Below are 23,013 nucleotides of genomic sequence, written 5' to 3' on the forward strand. Positions count from 1 at the left end.
ATGGACAATACTTGAGGCTAGGTAAATCACATGAAATATATGTACTTGAAGCTTAATGTCCTCAGCTTTGATATTCATAAGACATCATTTTTCTGTCTGTGTTTTACTGTTACCAACTGATCGTGTAATAGGCCTGTTGAATATGTCCACCTTTTTAGGCAGAAGGTTGACGCTATCAGCAGCAAAGACTTGACAGAGATTGCAACAGAAAACGCCCCAATCCAGAAAGCGTTCATGCAAGGCAGTTATGCACAAAATGATGAGCCCGGGAGAAAGAGAGAGAGAGATCTGGAATTTGAATTGAACACTCCTCCTGAACAGTCACACATGAGCTGCCTCTGTCTGTCAGCTTTTTCAAATAAGGCTTCCCCGAAAGGCCGGCTTTGCCAAGCTGGGAGGGAGAGATAGAGCTGCTTTTCACACAAATCCCTGGTCTTCCTGTCATCGGTGGTGCTCAATAGTCTACAGCAGCACAGGTTCCATCTCAATCTGTCTCGCTGATCTGGGTAATCACAATTGGAAATCTATTGGCACACCCGAACAACTGACAGACATATTCACACTGTTTGATGCATGGTGGTGGCCGGGAATGCTTTTCCCCATAACTGATTGGCAGGGTTTGGTGAATGAAACCATAGTGGCTGCACCATGAGTGTAGAATGATGAATTGTGCTGCTGATAGTTCAGATGGGTATGTGTATTGTCTATGTACACTATATTTGAACAGAATCCTGTATTAGAGCTATTTGAGGACTAACTGGATTTAGTTACTTTCTACAGTAATCCAACACCGTCTGCGACCTAAATATGTCTGAGACAAACATAGATATGGATATGTTCCTGAAACCCGGACTCTGAACTCCCGTTTAAACCCGGCACGCTTAATCCTGCCCTCAAATGCAGCACGTCTATATGTATCTGCATTGATATGTCAGTAAGAAGAATAAAAATCCAACAGTTTTTTGCTCAGCATAAATGTTTAATTTACCTCGCCGCAAGACAACAGAATGCATTAGCGGGGAACAATCTGTGTTATTTGCTATGAGCTGCAGTGTGGGGTACAAAATATCACAGTGTATTTTTGAGATATGCTAAAGAGGGAAAGCAGACGTTCTGAGGAAACTAAGGAAGGCAATAATTTGATCCAGGGGGAGGCTTTCAATTCTCCTCTGACTGTTTAGCATTACTGATCTTCCCGGGCTTGGATTCCAGGCAGGCATCACACAAAGCTTTAAGAGTGAGGTTTGAGTTGCTTGTGCTTTGCTGGTTGTTAGAGAGGTTTGGCTCCATCTGCCTCCCCCTTCTCTACCTAATCCCCCAGAGAGCCTTTTGGGAAGCGTAGTCAGGGGCGTATTTTGATTTGCAAACAATTTTGAAAACAAAAGAGAGGTATTTCTGTGCCCTGTAGGGCTGATTAGCAGCTAGGAATATATACTCACAGCTTTAGCTTCTCGCTCCCCTGAGAGCTTTTATACAAAAACACAAGAGGTAAGCATATTTTGTGTGTGATGTCACTTATCTTCTCCTCCGTGGCAATTAGGATACAGCTGCCATGGATCTGTTGCAGTGAAATGTTTCTATCCCGTTTCGGACAGTGAGGATGGCATAGCACCAAACTCACTGCAAATTATGTATGGAATGTGTGGGGAATTTATATGAATATAAAAAAGACCCATCTTGCAGTGGGATTTTGATTATTTTTAGGTATGCTGTTAAGGCAGGGAGCATGACTAGCACTGTCATCATAACTCCTTGGTTGTCCTCGCCCCAATCTCTCCCTGGGACAGAAATGTCTGCCAGTACATCAGACAGCACATCACAGACATCTCTATGGGGAGACGTGCCTGGATGGCCTTTCCAGTAGAACACCTGTAGGTCAGAGGAACAGACCACCAGTGTGAGAGAGAAGTGTTTCCCAAATGGAACCCTATACCCTTCATAGTGCACTACTTTTGTTCCAAAGTACTGAACTAAATAGGAAATAGGATGCCACCAGTTAGTACACTCTAGTGAGGAGAGGGCTTGCTTGGTCACCAAAACAAAACTGCACTAGGTTTAGAAAGCTTTCAAGTCATTCACCATAAAAACAGATGATATAGATACATATTACAGAAAGTAAACAGCACATATATTTTCTTTATGAGTGTGACGTTTGCAATATTTCTAGTGTTTTTACTGTTGTTTATATCCTTTAATCTAAGGAAATGACGAGGAGCTACCATGAAAGTATGTCAGGAAAGGAAAAGCAAGGAAGTGTGGGCATAAAGTATCAAGGGATTGATTCAAAATGAATGACAACAGATTTCCTTATTGATGTCATGTGATACACATGTATGTATATGCTGCGTATTTTGGCTCGAAGCGGAGAGCACAATATCCATCTTGTTATGTTTGCCGTTAAAATGTAATCCTGTAGGTCAAATTAAATATTTAGCTAAAGGCCCTGTAATTACTCTTTTATACCCTTGTCTGAAAATATTTCAGTAGACCACAGAACATTGCGGTCATATAATAAGGTTCTTTATTTGAACTATTTACATAACACTATGGGCCAGAGTTGTTAAATGTTTCCACCGCTGTAATATTCCACCTGTTATACAAGGGGGAAAACTAAACCCAAGGACGCATTTATTCACAGTAAGATCAACCCCTCTCCCTCTGCTGAAGTTGTACATTTAGCACCGGTGCAAAAGCTTAGTAAATCCTGTAGTGGTGAAAGTCCTGTATACAGTATTTTATAGTCACCTTCACCCTCTAGGAACTGGGTGTGAAGGTTAAGGTATCAGCGTTGTGGGATTTGGCAATGATGAATGTCGACAGATTCCAGTCTGTCCGTGAGGTTGTGTGCACACAGCTGACCTAGTGGCATACAGAATAACAGAGTCCTCATCCAGCTTGTCTTCCTGGAAGATCTACTTCCATCCAATCAATTTTCAGCCTCCTGGCAGAGGKAACCAGGTTTTTTGCTAAAATGTCCTGGTACTGGATAAAGTTCATGATACCATTGACTTTAACAAGGACCCCAGGACCAGTGGAAGCAAAATAGACCCGTAACATCGAAGATCCACCACTATATTTTACAGAGGTTATTTTCTGCTCATGCATTCTCCCTTCGAAGCCAAACCCACCACTGGTGTGGTGGCCAACAAGCTATGTTTTCAGATCAAGATAATAACCGAAGCACACATCAGAATCCACAAAGAAATGGTTAAAGTGATTCTTCTGTAGTTTTGTACACTTTTTAGCCAGTAGTTCTGAAAGTAGTGCTCATGAGACAAAAGTGGTCCCGGAAAATTGCGTACTACATCACATATGTACAGATACAGTATGTGCACCACGTCATTGCTCTCTCTCTCGCTCTGCTGTGTGTGCTTCTTGCTAGTTGTCACTCAAATGGCGAGTGGCTGAAGCTCATTGGCTTAAATCCGAATTGCTAGGGGGCTGGCCCAAAATTGAGGGAAAATGGCACAGCACTTTTCCCAAAGTTCTAGAAAACAGTCGCTTTAAAACTAGGGATTTCGTGGATCATTTAGGTAAGACAGTAATTATGCTCATAGATTATGCATGTATGAACTACACATTGACACATCCAGCCCAAAGTGGGAGGTTTAAAAAATACCAAAGTTAAGGAGCATGTCTTCAGTTGACCCCAATATCAACATTTTGCAACGGTCTCCGGACTTGAAACCCATTGAAAACCTGTGGTTTGAATTGAAAAGGGCAGTCTATAAGCGCAGACGAAGGATATCAAGGATCTGGAAGGATTCTGTATGGAGGAATGGTCTGTGTTCTCCAACTCATAACATTTTTTTAGAAAAAGGCTCAGTGCTGTTATCCTCGCAAGGTGAGGTATTGAAAACAGAGGTGTCAATCATTTTCGAATGTTTATTACAGATAGTGCGCTGTCAATCACAGTCCTTTTATCGGATGATAAAAGAGTGTGATAAAATCCAAGACGCCTTGTAATTTATTGTTCCCTATCTAATAGCATCTCACCTCATTCTGATGCACCCCACCGTGGTATCTATCTGCCGTTCGTCTGCCTGCCCTGCAGTGCTCAATGAGCTCAGGAGTAACGCCAACGACAGTGAGGCTCTCTCACTTCTAGAGCCAGAATCAAAGCAGTTCTATTGCAGCAGCGCTGTACTTTACTGTACAGATGTTGTGAGGAGTCTAGTAAAATAGCACTATGTGACAACCAGTCTGGGAGAGAGGGCAAGGCTGGATACGGACAGTGACATTTTTCTCTGACGTGCCTGCTTTAGGCACTTAGTGATGGGCATGCTGATTCCTGACATGAGGGTCAGTTGTAGACCACCAGATGGTGTTATCGCTGAAACCTTGGAATGACTAATTCCCTGCTCAGACATTATCTGCAGTGTGCAGGATCATCACTCACTTCACATAAACCAGAGAATGGAAAGAGGTGACATTCAGGTCACAGTAATAGCACTTGGTTATTACTCTACAGTTAGAATTTGTGACGGTATAGTCATTTCAGTTGATGTGTCTGACGGCAGGGCTATTTAATTAACACTGGCAACATTCTGCGTGATTCTCCAATGATTAAACCGTTGTATTAAAAGCACAGCAGGGAAACGGTAGATTACATTTCTCATTGTAATTTTGGAATGTCAGGAGAACATTAGCATTCAATAGGAAAAAATAACTATTTGTAGACAAACATTAAACAAACAAATGGGTTTTTTATTAGCTGGAATATGATTATGTGTCGCAGCTATAACATGACCATTACATAGAAAAAATGCTGCTCAATGCACATTTCCTTGCATTTATAATTTGTTCTGCATCTAACTGTAAGCCTACTGTACAACAATAAGAATAAAAAGCCAATAATACAATTTACTGTTGAGTTAAATCGTGTACGGACTGAAACACTCTATTTGATGACTCAAAGGAGGACTTACGATACATTAAAGAATTCATTACAAAAGGAAAAGTAATAAAGTGCTTCTCTCAGGCAATGGAGATTGTGCCAGAAATACTTCAGACAATGATATTTGATGGCTTTTATGACTTAACTCTGTCTGAACTCTTAACCCGCTCAGTAGAAGAGAACATGTTGTGCTTTCACCGAGTGTCTGTTTATATAAATATAGCTTGAAGACATGTTTCACTAGTCTCTCTTGAAAGGTACAGGATGTGTACTGTAGGCCTATTTGTCATCCCTGTGTACTGTAGATCTTTCTTGTCTCCCTTGCAAATGTCTTTTTTTTTGTCACATAGAAAATAGTGATGTGCATTCTGAGTCTTTCCGGTGAGCCGCATCTTTTGGCTCTGTTCACGTAAAAGAGACGTATCATTTGGCTCCCAAATGGCTCTACATTCAAAATGCTTGAKAATCGACCTACTGTAGGACCATGTAAAACGTGCAAATCTCTAATGTTAAGCTCAAAAAGTAGGCTAGCATTAGGTCAGATGGTGATATGCTCCTTCAAATACATTTTTTAGCTGGCCTTCAAAATATATACAGTGCATTCGGAAAATATTCAGAGACCTTGACTTTTTCCACATGTTGTTACGGTACAGCCTTATTCTAAAATGTWTTAAATCGTTTTTTCACCTCATCAAACTACACACGATACCCCATAATGACAAAGCAAAAACTGTTTTTTAGAAATGTTGGCGAATTCATTAAAAATAAAAAACTGAAATATTACATTTACGTAAGTATTCAGACCCTTTATTCAGTCATTTGTTGAAGCACCTTTGGCAGCGATTACAGCCTAAAGTCTTAGGTAGGACGCTACAAGCTTGGCACACCTGTATTTGGGGAGTTTCTCCCATTCTTCTTTGCAGATCCTCTCAAGCTCTGTCAGGTTAGATGGAGAGCGTTACTGCACAGCTATTTTCAGGTCAATAAATTTGCAAAGAAATCTAAAAATCGGTTTTCTCTTTGTCATTATGGGGTATTGTGTGTAGATTGATGAGGAACAAAAATTATTTAATACATTTCAGAAGGCTGTAACGTAACAAACTGTGGAAAAAGTCCTCAACTGGCAGCTTCATTAAATAGTATCCGCAAAACACCAATCTCAATGTCAACAGTGAAGAGACGACTCCGGGATGCTGGCCTTCTAGGCAGAGTTCCTCTGTCCTCTGTTCTTTTTATCTTAATCTTTTCTTTGAGATATGGCTTTTTCTTTGCAACTCTGCCTAGAAGGCCAGCATCCCGGAGTCGCCTGTTTTGTGGGTACTATTTAATGAAGCTGCCAGTTGAGGACTTGTGAGGTGTCTGTTTCGTCAAACTAGACACTCTAATGTACTTGTCCTCTTGCTCAGTTGTGCACCGGGCCTCCCACTCCTCTTGCTATTCTGGTTAGAGACAGTTTGTGCTGTTCTGTGAAGGGAGTAGTACACAGCATTGTACGAGATCTTCAGTTTCTTGGCAATTTCTCACATGGAATAGCCTTAATTTCTCAGAACAAGAATAGACTGACGAGTTTCAGAAGAAAGTGCTTTGTTTCTGGCTATTTTGAGCCTGTAATCGAACCTCCAAATGCTGATGCTCCAGATTCTCAACTAGTCTAAAGAAGGCCAGTTTTATTGCTTCTTTAATCAGAACAACAGTTTTCAGCTGTGCTAACATAATTGAAAAGGGTTTTCTAATGATCAATTAGCCTTTTAAAATGATAAACTTGGATTAGCTAACACAACGTACCGTTGGAACACAGGAGTGATGGTTGCTGATAATAGTCCTCTGTACGCCTCTGTAGGCCTTTTCCAGATACAATAGTCATTTACAATATTAACAATGTCTACACTGTATTTCTGATCAATTTGATGTTATTCTAATGGACAAAAAAATTGCTTTTCTTACGAAAACAAGGACATTTCTAAGTGACCCTACACTTTTGAACAGTAGTGCAAAAATGAGCGTGGACCAGAATGATGTGCTCTCCCCACTATTTATTGTTCCTGCAGTGACGATTCACCGGCTTCAGATAATTATTTTTATAACATTTTGCAGATAATCTTTGTTTGAAGCTCAAAAAGCAGTAGCAGTGTGCAAACCAAGGAGCCAAATGAACGTCTCTTTCACCGATGCTCAACAAAAAGAGCCGTTCAAGAAGAGAAAATGTCCCTTTATGAAAGATCTAGATGCATTTTGATACTGTACATTGTGTTCTCTGCAGTAGTGGGTGACAAATATATGAATTTCAACATTTTCCTTTATGGGAAACATTGTCTGTTGATTAAGTAAAGGGCAATGAATGAGCTCACGCTGCAGTTTCTCTTGAGACCAGTTTAGATTGTTTGCTGAGTTTTCATATGTAAGATATTATGCATAGTGTGCTTGTCTGTTCWTACCGGTAGGCTAATATAAACATACTGTACGCTTACATAATCCCAGACTGTTTTGTTACCTACAGTATGTATAGGGTTCTGACCTACTGTATTCTAAAGCTGTCTGTAGAGAAACAGTAACTCATAGTAGCATGTATCTGGTGCCAGTATGAAAGACAGCATGGAGCAGAGGTAGTGAAAGATACTGTCTCTGAAACAGTTAGCTCATTATTCCTTTCCTGGCACGCTTGACATCTGTTCAGTGATATGCAAAGGCTGTAAAGCCTTGTTCACACTGCATGTCTAAATGCTCAAATCAGTTTTGTTTTTCAAATCCGTTTTGGATTATTGACTGACCAAACAGTAAGTTACATGTGACCAAATCGGATTTGTGTGTGTTCTGACTGCAGTCATTTGCTGACATGGCTATGCTAGTTGTCATAGTAATGACGGGTATGTGCGCAGTGGTGAAGGCTGATTGGTGGTGGTGCTCATGCTTCCTATCACTCAGAAGTTGTGTAGCTAGCTAACGTAACAACAATGCCTGCCATGGATGTTTCCCAGTTGATTTGAATGTTCAAAATCATAGTGTAAGAACGCTTTTAAAGRCTCAAAGGATTTWWTTTTATTTTTGGCTAGTCACACCAGTCAACTAGCAAGCTAGCCACAGCAGTCAGTCACTAGCTGGCCAGGTAACGTTAGCTGTTTAGCTCTCTAGCACGTTCACTAATGTGTTTGTAAACAATTAACAAGCTAGTTATCTACCACATGATCTTGTCAAACTGTCAACAGAGTAGCTAGTGAGCAACAAGATATGACAAATAACAGTCTAAAAACCACTTGAGGGCAAATAAATCCGATTTGACCGTTCAGACATGTCACATGGCCAGGAATCAGATTTGTATCTGTGGCTTGAAATATCCAATTCCATGTGCTTTTTGGCTGTTCAGGATATGCAAAGAAATAGGATTTGAGTCACTTCAAACCAATGTGAACAAGACTTTAGTGTCTGATGGAAGTCAATTCTTATCTCCAGTGAGGGGCTGGGGATGGCAATGGGTCCACCTGACAGGCTCTGCTGGTGGAGAGGCTGCTGCTGCCTCTCCACTCTGCATGACTTACCCCTCTGTTATGGATCAGAGAGCTAACTCCAAGCAGAATACAAAGAGCCGCTATGAAAATAAGATGAGGCTTAATAAATTCCCTGAAAGTTGGCTGATTGTATTCACATTGACAGTTTCTTTCACTCACTGAGATTGAACSGAGAACTAACTTCGGCACCTCCCTACCCTTTAAGAGTAATGTGACTTGTTGTTTGGACGTTTACTCAAGCCACAAGAAGAGTCCTGTATCAAATGAATTGAGGCTGTCTCCATGATCAAGAATCATTGGAGAGTGTTGTGTTCGAAAGATCTTAGGTTTCCGCGCAGAGTGGCGGCGGTAGGAATGCGTCAGACGGGGTTCTTTAGGGCAGGTGACATATAGAGAGGCGGGTGTGGGTTACACATGGGGTAGACGGGCCCTGCGGTGATGCATGGCTGCCACGTCTGGCCTCCACACATCCCCGGCCTTCAGGGCATAGCAGAGTCAGCCTTGCGCCGCTGCTCTCCAGCTGGGCTAAAGAGGACGYATGAGAGGAGTGAGAGGAGCGAGAGCTCTCCGAAACTCAGGTGTCTCTTGCAATGCCTGCCTTTAGCATTACATCACCGCTGACCCCATTCCAAACCCCTGGATGACGCATCACATGGGTCCGTTTTCTCTCTAACTGTAACTGTTATCATTCAAATAAGCAGCACTTTCCTGGGATCCAGCAGCTCACGCTGTGAGGGGTAATTTAAGACTGTAGAACGGTAGAGATACCTAAAGCATGAGATATATGACTGAATGTGTATGTTTTTGGCGTGTATAAATAGGTCATGATGACAGCTGTAGTTGAAGAGTGGACAGTGAGCTATGATGGAATCTGTGATGATGAAACTGTAGTGGTCTGATTTATTAGTAGAGTAGGCTGTAAACGAGGGTGGCCTAGGAAGCACAAAACATGTAGATTTCCCGGACTCAACATGGAAGGCACCAAGGCCTCACCCTCTAAAAAAAGCACCTCTGGCCCATCTTACGGGGGGGGGGTCTAAAATAAAATCAGCTGTTACTGTCTGCTCGTTGGACAGAGGTGATCACGTACTGCTGGAGCTGAACTCCAACGCCAAAAGGGATTTGACTTGTGGTGAGGAAAGACGCCCTGCGGGCCATGGGTTTCAGTGGCCTTCCTGTGGGATTCTATCGACTGAGTTGTATTTTTCTATTCTTCACAGACCTGGTAGGTGGAAAAGCGTATTGGAGCAACTTTGTCTGTGTTGGTTGGGTGGTCTTTGACTTCTACATAGCTAATGTTGTTGTTCATAAGCCATTCAAAAATGATTCATTGATGCATGCATAAATGGCTCCGTTTGATACTTTTGTACATCACAGGCTTTCTGAGTCATGTAGTATTCATTGATTTCGGTCAATATGATGTTAGGAAGCAAAACAGTTGAATTCATATTCGCAGTGGAGAAATAAAAATGTGCTTTAGTTCTCCTGTCCCATGTTTTCATTATGTGTCCCTATTCGATTATGTTATTTAATGCATGGACATAACTCGTAGTTAGAAGGACAGCTGAGGGGCAAGATTTTGTTCTTGTGCTGTTTGAAAGCCTTATTATTTTCCTCACAGAGCAGACATTGTCTTGGAGGTCCATTCTTGCGAAGTAACAGGCAAATCAGAACTTCCCAAGGGCCAGTAGTACTGTAATTAATTAAATATTAATTAAATAAATTAAATATTAATTAAATATTTTGGATTCGGACAGTAAGCTAACCTTGTGTAATGTGAACTGCATTTTTATCTGGAAAATACTGGATTCGCCTCTGTAGCCTTATTGCCTAAGTAGACAGACTGTCATTCCTTGTCTCATAATCGCAGAAGTGCTGATGTCATAGACCACAGCTTAGTTCAATATAGCTTTTGAACTCTGCATACCAAAAGCAAGGCTCCTGTCTGTCTCAAAACAGTTCCTCAGAAGGTTATTACTGCCATAGACTACTGAGAGTTTTGAATGGCAAATACAATTAAACTCACTTGATGTATGGATGTAAGAACATTAAGGTATGACCTCAGACACACACATTTTTTATTTACATATTACTGTAAGCCCAAAACAGGACAGTGTCAGGATTCTGGAAATGGGTCTTCCAAGCTTTAAAAAATCTTGTCCTCCCAGTTTGTCTCCAGCTCTTACTGAGAAATACGACTCTGCAGGACTCCAAAGTTTAAAATAGGGTGGATTTATTTTTGCAGGTAGTTGGCGCCTAGATTACTTCACTTTCCTGTTATGTGAGCTCTCAACTGAACATAATATGTCACAAGATATTCAAAGATTGTTGACACATTTCTGGGCCTTAAAGTTTCCCAAAATCCTTAATTAACATTATAGCTGCATGGCCTCCAGTTGCCAAAGGCAATGGTAGAGATTGAACTTTCTCCTATATCTGATATAAGAAAACATTTCCTATGTTGAAGCTACCTGGATTTATGGTTTTGGACTAGGTGAAATGTATCTTATTTTGGGAGGTGGCTATGCTTGTCCCTCTCCCATCCCTCTTGACAGGCTGATAGGTTTACACTAGCATGCTGATCATGCCTCTAGGCTAAAATAGATGGTCAGATACAGCTTTGCCCCAACACTGTCTTGTCCACACAATCCTATGATACTGTACTTATCAACAGCATCAATCCCCAGCAGGACTATGTATGCCTATCATTAGGTTTTCATTGTTCTCCTGGGTGATCAAACGTATATAGTCTCAAATACATTTATAGAATGTTTAGAGCACAAATAGGCTAGTCACTGTTATACTTATCTATTTGTGGCTTCAAAGGCAGTAGGCATATCCTTCAGATAAAAAAAAAATTCTTCACAGCATTTAAAGCTATGAAATACAGTTTGATTTGAAGTGATTCGATCTGTAATTTCCTGTCATAATTCATATTATGTAAGTGAAATATCATCTCCAGTCTCTTTTTTGCTGACGGTATTCGTCATATTTCATTCAGTTTGAGAAAACAACCATTTGTGCCTGTTCAGAGACCCAACTTTGTGTAATGCACGTTGAATCTGTTTTTAATTTGATTAATGCTGATTAGGCTTCATACCGCCTGCCAATTAAAAAAACAGAAATTCTCATGAATTAGGACTTTCCGCTTAATGAGTGTCCCTTACGTGATTCCAAAGTGATGCTTTTGCGGTGCTGTATGTTCCAAAAACCCCAAATGATCTTTAGTYCCTCTGTAGTGCAACGTGAAACTGTGCATCCATGCTTCCCTAAAACCAGACCACCAGAGCTGAAGTATGCCCCCATCACATGTCATGAGGTGTCCATGCTGGCTCAGCACCAAGGCTAGCGTGCACTCTGTGTGGGTTATAAACAGTTTGGGGTGTCAGGGAAACATCATCATAACCGTGTTTAACAGCACACCGACAAACATAAATCTTTATTCTCCCACTGTTTAATTGACRATCCACTGGGAAGGCTGTAATTGATTTGAATGATGCTCCTGTGTTGGAGAGGGACTATCTCATTCACTAGAGCACCTGCGCACCCGCATGGGAAACACTGTGAATTCCCTTTCTGCTGGATGTGTATGGTCGCTGTATAAGAAACGGTTACAACACAGAATGACTTCACCCACTATCCATCTCACGATGTTGATTACAGAACAAAAWATTATAGTCTACTGTCAATGTTAGATTTAAAGTTTGAAAGCCTTACAAAGCTCAGTTGCCAGTCATTCATGTGGATGTTTGTGTACCCTTCTTTTAAAATAATGCCAAATGGCCGAATGGCACATAAAGCGAACATACTGTCTATCCCTGTGCTTTAAGATTGGACTGTAAACTCGTTGTAAGGTCTTCAGCTGTATTAAAACAATTGTCGCCAGTTTGGACTCATTTATTGTCGAAAGCATGCCATGTGATTGCACTGTTCCCGTTATAAATGTACTGTGTAGCTACAAAATAGATCTCCTTCTCTTAAATCTGTGTCCCCTATTTGAACTGGTGAGGGAGGTATTGATATTGTAGCTCGGCAAGCCACCTGATCTCGCGGGCTTTGCGAAGCGAATATTCATGTAAARTCGCGAGATCAGGCGGCTTGTGGGGCCATTGATATTCTGCAACTCCACGTAATGCACCTCTTTCATAAGCAAGCTTATTATCGCCCCCCATGGCAACTCAACGCTGGWCACAGACAACACATTGCACTAAATGCTCTACTAGTGAAATAGTCAAACCATATTATTGTGTGTAGCATAGACTGTTGGGTAAATGTTATAATTAATTACTGTTGTTCCCTTAGCTGCTGGCAGCGCAGGTGTAACTACCAGGTTAGGACTTCCTGAGGAAGCTGTGAACTCAGAGGAACAGGATTCACTCTGAAGACTCAGATCCCATTGACAGGAACCACTGACACAACCTACTGACACCAGGATCCACTGACACCAGGATATATTGACCACCAGTACCCACTGACACCAGGATCCACTGACACCAGATCTCACTGATCGTACCCATGGCCATGTACCAGCAGGCAGCTGACTCCAAGCAGCAGGACAACATCTTCTCCAGCGGGGTAGGCAGACACACACAATACATTATAAAGATATGGTCATACATTTATGGATGTACTCTTCAATGACCAGTTTTAGGTCGTACTACCTGACTTACTGACAAACCTAACCATAGAAGCTTCTAACAATGTAGGTGATAAGATTTTTTTTTAATATKGTTTTTTATGTTCAGTGATTTGTCCAGCGTGTCCATTGTAATGAGCCAACTACATAATTTTTTGATTAATTGTATGTTTCGTCATGCCAACCCTGTTAACCCTGCCATGTTTTGTGTGACTGTAAAGGCCTTGGGACGTTAGATTTTGCAGTCTAGAAGTAATTTATTCCACATTTTGAACGAGGTTGCATAATTCTGATATTCACAGTAGATAATTCCYACCATGTTCTAAAGTAGTCGCAGTCATGCAAAGAAAAAGTCAAAGTGTTGTGATTGTTGTGATAGCCACTGATGGCTTTGTGGTGCTATGTTAGTGGAAAGTGATGACGGCTGACCAGTGGGAGAGTTCAGTGGCCCTGCAGACCCACGGAAACATGACTCCTCTCATGGGGCTCAGAGTGGAAACAAGGGCAGACAGGCAACACAATGGGCAATCTGTGCCCCCTGCAGGATCCCATTAGTCATGTTTTAGACCTCAAAGCTGTCAACTCCACTCTGCAGGGTGGGCAAAACAACTATCTGCCTGGACAACATGCTGTGATGCACCACCCAAAAAGCAACCAACTAGAAAGATTGCTCTGCCATTGTGTAAACATAATGCCACATGCTGTCAGGAGGCCTACATTGAAATGGGCATGTGTGCAGGCATGTGTGTGTGTGTGCATCTGTGTGTGTAAACACTCTGCAGTCTCAGTAATGGCTGCTCCAGTATTTTCTATGAATTTGCAGAAGTCTGCAATGAAACCCAAGCTCAATAGGCCTATTAGGCATACGTCTGATCCCAGGCCATGTAGAAATGCAGGCAGCTAATGATGTTCCACTGCTTCATTAGGTCATGGAGGAGTCTGAGGTCTYCTCTGTGCCTGGGGGGCTCGCCAGCATCAGGGCACAATTCGAGACCCAGGAAACTGCAACATCGCACAACGTCACCCAGTTCCTCTTCCACCACAGAGCTGTGCAGGTACTGTAATTAATGCAGGCTAATCTCAGGCATGCGGTGCATGGGGGAACGTGCAGATGTAGTATGACCTACGCTGGTTAAATTCCAGCCTACAATCTAGCTATCCATCCATCCGCACCACTGTGTCCCWGCCCGCATTACGTCCCCTGCCGAGTGTAAGTCACTCACTCAGGGAGCGACCACAAATCTGGGTGAATAGTAAATTATTGAAAAGGCTGGGGAGCTGCCTGCTGCTACATTATTCTTCTCCAAAGGCTTAAAGTACAGATGTTAGATTTCATTTGATGCACTGCTAGACAGTGCTGGCCAACTTGGCAATGGAGAAGAATACAGATCCCTGTGTCTGTCAAAACCCCTGGATTTCACACTCACATTGCTACTGCTTTAATTGCCACTATGTGTATAGCTTGGAATCCTCAGCTGAAGTGACACAAAGGGGCATGAAACAAATTAAGTATTCTTTGTCCCTGTATGCATGGTGACAGCTACTCTGTTTGATTAAGGTGAGTCTACTGTGTTTGATTAAGGTGAACCATCCATGGAATCGTCCCTTCTCGTCTGTCATCCTCTCTTTGTCTGTGATTAGTGTAATTTAACTGCAGTAAGCCATCTAATTATCAAGCTTCTATCCCATATTGTTCTCAGTGATGCACACTCTATCTGCTACTGTTTGAGCATTAATTAAACTCACTGCTGCTGCTGCTGCTGCTTGTGCTGGGCTGTCAATGAGTGGGAGCCATTCCCTGCTGTGTGTGTGTGTGTSTGTSRGRGCGCGRGRGTGTGTGTGCCTTTATGTGACAGCCAATGTCTTCGATCTCACAGGAAGTGGAATTGAACTCTGAGTTGACAATGAGGAGCAGTTCCAGGGAAGTCATCCCAGCCTCTCAGCAGGCTATTTTCCACCAGGATGAACAGGTAGACCGTCTGGAGACCTCTGTTTCATCACACGACAGTGAAGCTGGGCTGACTACCCAGACGTTAATGCCTTATATGTGTTAACAATTGTAAAAACCTTTTCATTCGAGAGAAGCTCTTTACTGACCACAGTCAGTACGCTGACAACAAGATACCTAGTAGAGAGTGGATTAACTCTAAAGAGCTTGATCATTCAGTTAATGGCCATTACATAACACAGATTCACTTTACATGTCCCCATGAGTTTTCTTAATAGGTGGAAATTGTCCTAARAGGTGMAAATTGTCCTAATAMACTGCCTTTCTGATACAGGTCACACATGAAGAAAACTTGGCCTCCAGTTATGAAGCAGGTAGGATGTTACTACAGTTTATGCTCATCATGTTTTACAGTATGCACATCATCAAGATAAATAACACTGTTCAAATTAGTTTAAATGAAATCATATGAAGTTGATGGATGAATCATGCATTCAGAAAGTATTCAGACCCCTTCCGTTTGTCCACATTTTGTTACGTTACAGCCTTATTCTAAAATGGATTAAAAAAAGGTTTTCCTCATCAATCTACACACAATACCCCACAATGACAAAGTCAAAACAGGTTTTTACAAATTATTGCAAATGTATTAAAAACAAAAAACAAAAAACAGAAATACCTTATTTACATAAGTATTCAGACCCTTTGCTATGAGATTCGAAATTGAGCTCAGGTGCATCCTGTTTCCATTGACCATCCTTGAGATGTTTCTACAACTTGATTGGAGTCCARCTGTGGTAAATTCAATTGATTGGACATGATTTGGAAAGGCACACACCTGTGCCTAAGGTCCTACAATTGACAGTGCATGTCAGAGCAAAAACCAAGCTATGAGGTTGAAGGAATTGTCCGTAGAGCTCCGAGACAGGATTGTGTCGAGGCACAGATTGGGGGAAGGGTACTAAAAACTGTCTGCAGCATTGAAGGTCCCCAAGAACACAGTGGCCTCCATCATTCTTACATGGAAGAAGTTTGTAACCACAAAGACTCTTTCTAGAGCTGGCCGTACGGCCAAACTGAGCAATCGGGGGAGAAGGGCCTTGGTCAGGGAGGTGACCAAGAACCAAATGGTCACTCTGACAGAGCTACAGAATTAATCTGTGGAGATGGGAGAAACATCCAGAAGGACAACCATCTCTGCAGCACTCCACCAATCAGGCCTTTATGGTAGAGTGGCCAGACGGAAGGCACTCCTCATTAAAAGGCACATGACAGCCCACTTGGAGTTTGCCAAAAGGCACCTAAAGGATTCTCAGACCATGAGAAACAAGATTCCCTGGTCTGATGAAACCAAGATTAAACTCTTTGGCCTAAATGCCYAGAGWCACGTCTGGAGGAAACGTGACACCATCCCAACAGTAAAGCATGGTGGTGCCAGCATCATGCTGTGGGGATGTTTTTCAGTGGCAGGGACTGGGGGGCAAGTCAGGATCGAGGGAAAGATMAACGGAGCCAAGTACAGAGGAAAACCTGCTCCAGAGTTCTCAGGACCTCAGACTGGGGCAAAGGTTCACCTTCCAACAGGACAACGACCCTAAGCAAACAGCCAAGACAACGCACGAGTGGCTTCGGGACAAGTCTCTGGATGTTTTGAGTGGCCCAACCAGAGCCCGGACTTGAACCGATCTACACATCTCTGGAGAGACCTGAAAATAGCTGTGCAGCGACACTTCCCATCCAACTGACAGAGATTCAGAGGAACTGCAAAGAAAAATGGGAAAACTCTACAAATACAAGTGTGCCAAGCTTGTAGTGTCACACCCAAGAAGACTCAAGGCTGTAATCGCTGCCATAGCTGCTTCAGCAACGTACTGAGTAAAAGGTCTGAATACTTATGTAAATGTGATATTTWWTWAWWTATTTWTTTTAATACATTTGCAAAAATGTCTAAAACCTGTTTGTGCTTTGTCATTATGGGGTATTGTGTGTAGATTGATGAGGGGGAAAACTGTGTAATCCATTTTAGAATAAGGCTGTGACGTAACAAAARGTGGGAAAAGTCAAGGGGTCTGAATACACTGTATTTTGCTTTGTTCTCTTTACATTGTTAGAGGAGGAAGGTCCTAGACTTACAACCAAGGAATTGAGAGATCATTTTGAGAGAACCATTGAGGAAGCTGCCCCAAGCAAGCCAATGAAGGTAATTGGACATGCTTGTCTTAAACCCATTTTACTTAAATGGACAGAAACTGCATAATTTTGGCTTAGGTTACACACAAACCCTTTTTTATCACCATTGCTGAACAAGTTATTAACTTTATTTGAATTGTAATTTGTTGCAGTGTAGCTCATGTGTAAATACAGCTTGTTTAATAACACTATAAGACGTTTTTTCTTACCTTGTTTATAAAATGATCAAGATTKTTCTATTAAACCATGTCAGGCACCAATCCCTCAGTTAATAACAATGAGACTGGATATTGACAATTAGTGATAAACAAAGAGTTGCCATGCTATACATGTAATGTTTGCATTCAATTTTGTTTCTGAAAACATGTCAGGGACCTCTAATGACACCAATCATTATTTTCTTCCCAAAAAGATTGGCCGAGCTGACATCAATAGGTCTCAGTGGGCCTCAAATGTATCACAAAAACAAGTCTCAACAAGTGAGATACACAATTTATCGTCAAGTAATATACAGAATTTCTCATCAAGTGAGATACATAATGTGTCATCAAGTGAGATATGGGAAGATTCTGCTACTGAAGCAATAGAGGACACATCTGCTGTTGACTACGAGAACACAGAATATTTCCCTCCGCCACCTCCAGAAGACTTAGAGTACCTCCCACCTCCACCCCCAGACTTACTACAGGTCCCATCAGAAAGTCCAGATATGCCAGTTGAGTGCTACTACTCACCTGAGCCTCCGGAATCAGCTTACCCCTCTAAATGTCCACTCAGTAGACAGGAATACTTCAGGCAGAGAAACCAGTATGAGTTGAAGCGCCTTTACAAGCATATCCATCCTGAGGTGCGTAAAAACCTAGAGATGTATAGTGATGCGGCTGAGTATGAGAACACCCGACAGGGGAGTCAGGAGGAGTTCACAGGGGAGACCAGYTATATATACGAGGATAACGGTAGCAGCCCCAARGACTGRATTAGCCCAGAAGAAGAATACCTGGAATGGGACGAGATCCTCAGAGGGGAGGTCCAATCAATGCGCTGGATGTTTGAGAACAAACCTCTGGATGCCATCAAAGACGACGCCTCAAATGAGGGTGACGCCCAAAACATGGAACAGGAGATGATTGTTGGGAGTGATGTAAGAAGCAAAGCGTGGATGTTTGAGACCAAGCCCATGGACGCATTGGGATCAGACAACATAGCTTCAACTAAATATAGAAACAGATTCAATACGTTGGACAAAGGAGATGTCCGTGCTGCAGCCTGGTTGTTTGAAAACCAGCCTATGGAGACCCTGAACAAAATGCATGGCGATGAAGAGCTAACCAAAGAGATAGTATTTACCCAGGAAGATGGCAGCTCTACCATACACATGCTTGAATCTCAGTACATGGACACTTTAGGTCATACTGAGACCATTGATGACAGTCACCTCCTGAGTCTGAGGTCAGCGCTTGAGGATATAAAGGGAGAAGTGAAGACGATCACAAGCACATTTGAGACTCAGTTTATATGCGTCCTCATGGGACAGTCAGGCCAGATGTTGGAGATAACATCTATACGCAAAGTGGAGACTGTGAAGGGGGAAACAAGAACATCAACCTGGCTTTTTGATACTCAAGCCCTGGACATGACTAATAGACTCCCTGCCCCAGTGAAACTTGTGTGTAGCCTGTCCATGGAAGACAACTATAAAGGAGATGTTTACAGGGGTAGATGGTTGTTTGAGACAAAGACCTTAGACTCCATTAACACAGATGAATGGGAAAGCTCAACACTGCAAAAGGAAGAGATAATRGGAGCTGATGTCCAAAAACATTGCRTAGCGTTTGAAACTCAGCCAATGGATTCTCTGAAAGATGATTCAAATGCTAGACCCCCGACTATCGAAGAAGTTATTGGCGGTAATGTTAGATCTGCAAGACACTTCTTTGAGACTAGTCCCAAGGCAGCTTTGAAGGATATCAATGAGGTAGGGAGGCTCAAAAAGGTAGTGGCAGCTGAAGAAGAGAAGGGTGATGTAAGGCACCAAAAATGGATGTTTGAGAATGAACGACTAGAGAACATAAGAGATGAGAAGAAGGAGATTATTCGTACTGTGAACTTTGAAAATCTGACTGAAGAGGAAGGTACAAGCTACAATGCAGATGTCCGTAAGAATTGCATGGTATTTGAGACTCAGCCAATGGACACTTTGAAAGACGATTCAAATGTTAGAGCCTTTTCAAAGACGGAAATTGTCAGAGGCAATGTCAGATCAGCTAAACATTACTTTGAAACTGCTCCAGCTGACAATTTAAAAGACCTTGCTGAGGTTGGGAAACTACAAAAAATGGTGAGACTTGATGAAGAGAAGGGGGATGTGAGACACCAGAAGTGGGTTTTCGAAAGTCAACCCCTGGAGCACATTCAAGAGGAAAAGAAGGAAGTCGTTCGAACCATTAACCTGGAGGAAATCGATAAAGTGGATGTCTCAAACTKCAAGCAAATATTTGAAACCACAGACTTAACCAGATGGGATGAATCTCAAAAGATACTCGTGGAGGGTGTAACATGTGGCTCTGTGAAATCTAACAAACATCTGTTTGAGTCTACACCAATGTACGCCATGCAAGACAGCTCTGGACATTACCATGAAGTGAAAACAGTGCATCGGGAAGAGGTTGTCAAGGGAGACGTCACAAGCTGCAAATGGATGTTTGAAACACGCCCCATTGACCAGTTTGATGAAAGTATCACCAATTACCAAATTATTAAAGGAATATCCAAAGAAGTAGAGTCTGGTGATGTTAAAACTGCCAAGTGGCTGTTTGAAACACAGCCTCTTGATGCAATTAAATACTTCAGCAATATTGAAGATGAGGAAACTACAACTAAGGAAAGTGTTGAGATTGTAAAAGGTGATGTTAAAACTGGTAAGTGGTTATTCGAGACTAAACTAATGAATGTCCCATACGAGAAGGATGAGTTGAAGAGTGAAAATGAAAGTGAGGAGGTACACAAAGGAGATGTAAAAACCTGCACATGGTTGTTTGAGACAAAGGCACTTGACACTATCCATGATGAAACCGAAACTGTTCTACAAACATGCACAGTAAATCAAGAAGATGTCCAGGGCAAAAATGTACGAATGGCTCGTTTTCTATTTGAGACAGAAAAACTTGAGAATATCACAGGGGAGGATGAAAGCTTTAAGAGGGTTACTGATATAGACATTCAGTCAGGAGATGTGAATAGAATAAAGTATATCTTTGAGAACCAGTCCTCTGATATCATGACCTCAACATCTGAGGAGGTTATGCAAATGCTCAAAACTACACAATCAGAGGACATCCAGAAGGGAAATGTGGTGAACTGCAAATGGCTCTTTGAGAACCAGTCGATAGATGCCATACATGATACCCAAGAAGAGGCTCTGGAGACCCGCACTGTGATGGATGTACAAGGAGGTAATGTGGACAAAGGCCGTTTCATTTTTGAGACCTACTCCTTGGACAAAATCCAGGAGGTGTCCTCAGAGACAGAGACCGATATCACAAAGTTGCAGAAAATCACCCGTGAAGAGGAAGAGAAAGGGGATGTAAGGAACTACACCATGATGTTTGAAACTCAGCCTCTTTATGCCATTCAAGACAAACAGGGTCATTATCATGAGGTCACCACTGTCACAAGCGAGGAGATATTGAAGGGTGATGTGATSGGGTCCCGGTGGTTGTTTGAAACCAAGCCTCTTGATTCTATCAGGGATACAGATGAAGTCTATATCATCAAATCTGTCACACAGGAGGATGTTCAGAAAGGAGATGTTACTTCAGCCAAGTGGAGATTTGAAACACAACCTCTTGATACGATTGCAGAGGACATAAAAATGTCAGTTAAAACCGTTGAAGATATTCAAGGAGGAGATGTTAGAATGAATAAACAGCGTTTTGAATCTGATGAGCTGTCACAGAAGTCTGTGCGAACCGTTAATGTGAGTGAAATCCAAAAAGGTGATGTCAGGACAGCAAAATGGATGTTTGAAACTCAAACAATGGATAAAATACGTAGCCAGAGCGAAGAGAATTTAATAGAAACCGTCATGAAAGAGGAGGTCCTAAAGGGAGATGTTAGACAATCAGTGTGGCTCTTTGAACAGAATCCCCTTGACCATATAAAGGAGGTAGATGAGGATAATACAGTAGTTGTTCAAGAGGAGATCCCCAAAGCCGATGTAAAGACAACAACATGGCTGTTTGAAACAACTCCGTTCCATGACTTTAATGAGAACAGTGTTGAGAAGTCAGAAATCCTGGGTAAAAGTATCAAAGGAACCCTTGAGGAACTTTATAGCCAGAAAATGGTTAATTCAAAAGGAATACTCATTGAAGCAGATGAAATTGGGGACGTTAGAATGGCAAAATACCAGCTAATGAATACGGATTCTCCAGAGATCCAAAGAGAGGAAATCATCAGCGGGGATCTGAACAACATTATGATGAATCTTTTGAACCGTCGGGAAACAATTGAAAGGGGAGTAGTGGTAGAGTCAGAGGAGAAGGGTAATATCAGTACAACAGTGCATCAATTGTTCAACCAAGAGAGGGGCATCAATGTGGAAAAGGAGGAAATATTAAGAGGTGACATCCAGGAAGCTGTAAACAATCTTCTCAAGGAGGGAGGATCTGCTAAACGTGGTATACTCCTTCTGTGTAGATGTCGCAAATCAGTCAAGGTTTCATGAGCGAACCCACACTCTCACTGGATGCCTACAAAAAGAGGAAATTGTGAGGGGTGATTTGAAAGCAGTTATGAACTCATTGTCTCAGTCTGTAAATCAGACAGTGGTTGTAGAGAAAGAGGAGGTGGTGAGAGGTAACATACACGAAACCAGAAGACACCTTGAGTGTGCCCATAGACTCCCAAAGAGGTGGAAAAGACAGAGATTGTCCACGGCAACATCAAAGGGGCACTGAAGTCCCTAGAGAAATCGGCAACCTCCAAAGTTGAAGTTGTCATCGAAGATTTAGTTCCTGGAGACATCAAAGGTACCTTAAAATCCTTGGAGCAGGCAAAGCAAACAGTCAGGGCGATCGAGAAGGAAGAGATTGTAAAGGGTAACATTCATACAGCAAAGCAGTGTTTACGAGATGCTTCTAATGACAGGAGGACATGTCAACAGGAAATAGATGTTCAGGGAAATGTGAGAGGCACTATTGAGCTCTTATTGGAACCACCAGCTTCTCCAAGAATGACACGGAGGCCCAGCTTCGAGGGTGATGTGAAAATGTCCATTAAGTCACTCTACGAGACACATGAGGTGCATGAGACAGGGGAGGAACAAACTCAACCAGAGAAAGAGGAGGTGATAAAGGGTGATGTTAAAGGCACAATCAAATCCTTGCTGGAATCAGCTCAGCGTGCAGCTCCTAAAATCAGAGTGGGAGCTAGAAGGTCAAAGTCCCTGTGAGATCTCCATTGCGCTCACAGCATGGAAGCCCTCTATCACGTTCACAGCAAGGTAGCCCTGAATGTTCTGTTGCAACCAAACTGAGAGTGAGACACTTAAAAATAAGTCTCAAAGCACTGAAGCACAGAGAAACATACAAAAAATAAAGACAGCTAATTCGGCCAAAACTGAGAGCTCAACACAGAGAATCAATCCCTCTCAAATCAAACCGCAACCAATGCATCTGAATCACAGACTACTCAACAATCAAAGACAGTAATGCAACACACGACCATCACTCAAAACCATGGCATTAAGACTTTGGAGACTAAGTTCCGTAACCTCAATTCAAGTCGAAAGGGTATGATCAGACTAGATAAAACCAAAGTGAAAAACAAATGTTCATAC

General features: G+C 42.1%; 1 protein-coding gene across 1 annotated transcript in view; it reads left to right on the plus strand.

The window, feature by feature from the left end:
• The first annotated feature begins 9,463 nt into the window (after positions 1–9,463).
• Positions 9,464–23,013, plus strand: part of LOC111972752 (xin actin-binding repeat-containing protein 2) — a 21,419-nt gene continuing 7,869 nt past the window's right edge. The window contains 9 exon segments of the mRNA XM_070449342.1: positions 9,464–9,625; positions 12,703–12,975; positions 13,963–14,091; positions 14,914–15,006; positions 15,319–15,358; positions 17,096–17,184; positions 17,587–21,870; positions 21,872–22,070; positions 22,073–22,622. Coding sequence (XP_070305443.1) covers positions 12,916–12,975; positions 13,963–14,091; positions 14,914–15,006; positions 15,319–15,358; positions 17,096–17,184; positions 17,587–21,870; positions 21,872–22,070; positions 22,073–22,622 — 5,444 coding nt within the window. The 5' untranslated portion in view covers positions 9,464–9,625; positions 12,703–12,915.

The sequence above is a fragment of the Salvelinus sp. IW2-2015 genome, linkage group LG2 (assembly GCF_002910315.2).
Source record: "Salvelinus sp. IW2-2015 linkage group LG2, ASM291031v2, whole genome shotgun sequence".
Taxonomy (NCBI): domain Eukaryota; kingdom Metazoa; phylum Chordata; class Actinopteri; order Salmoniformes; family Salmonidae; genus Salvelinus; species Salvelinus sp. IW2-2015.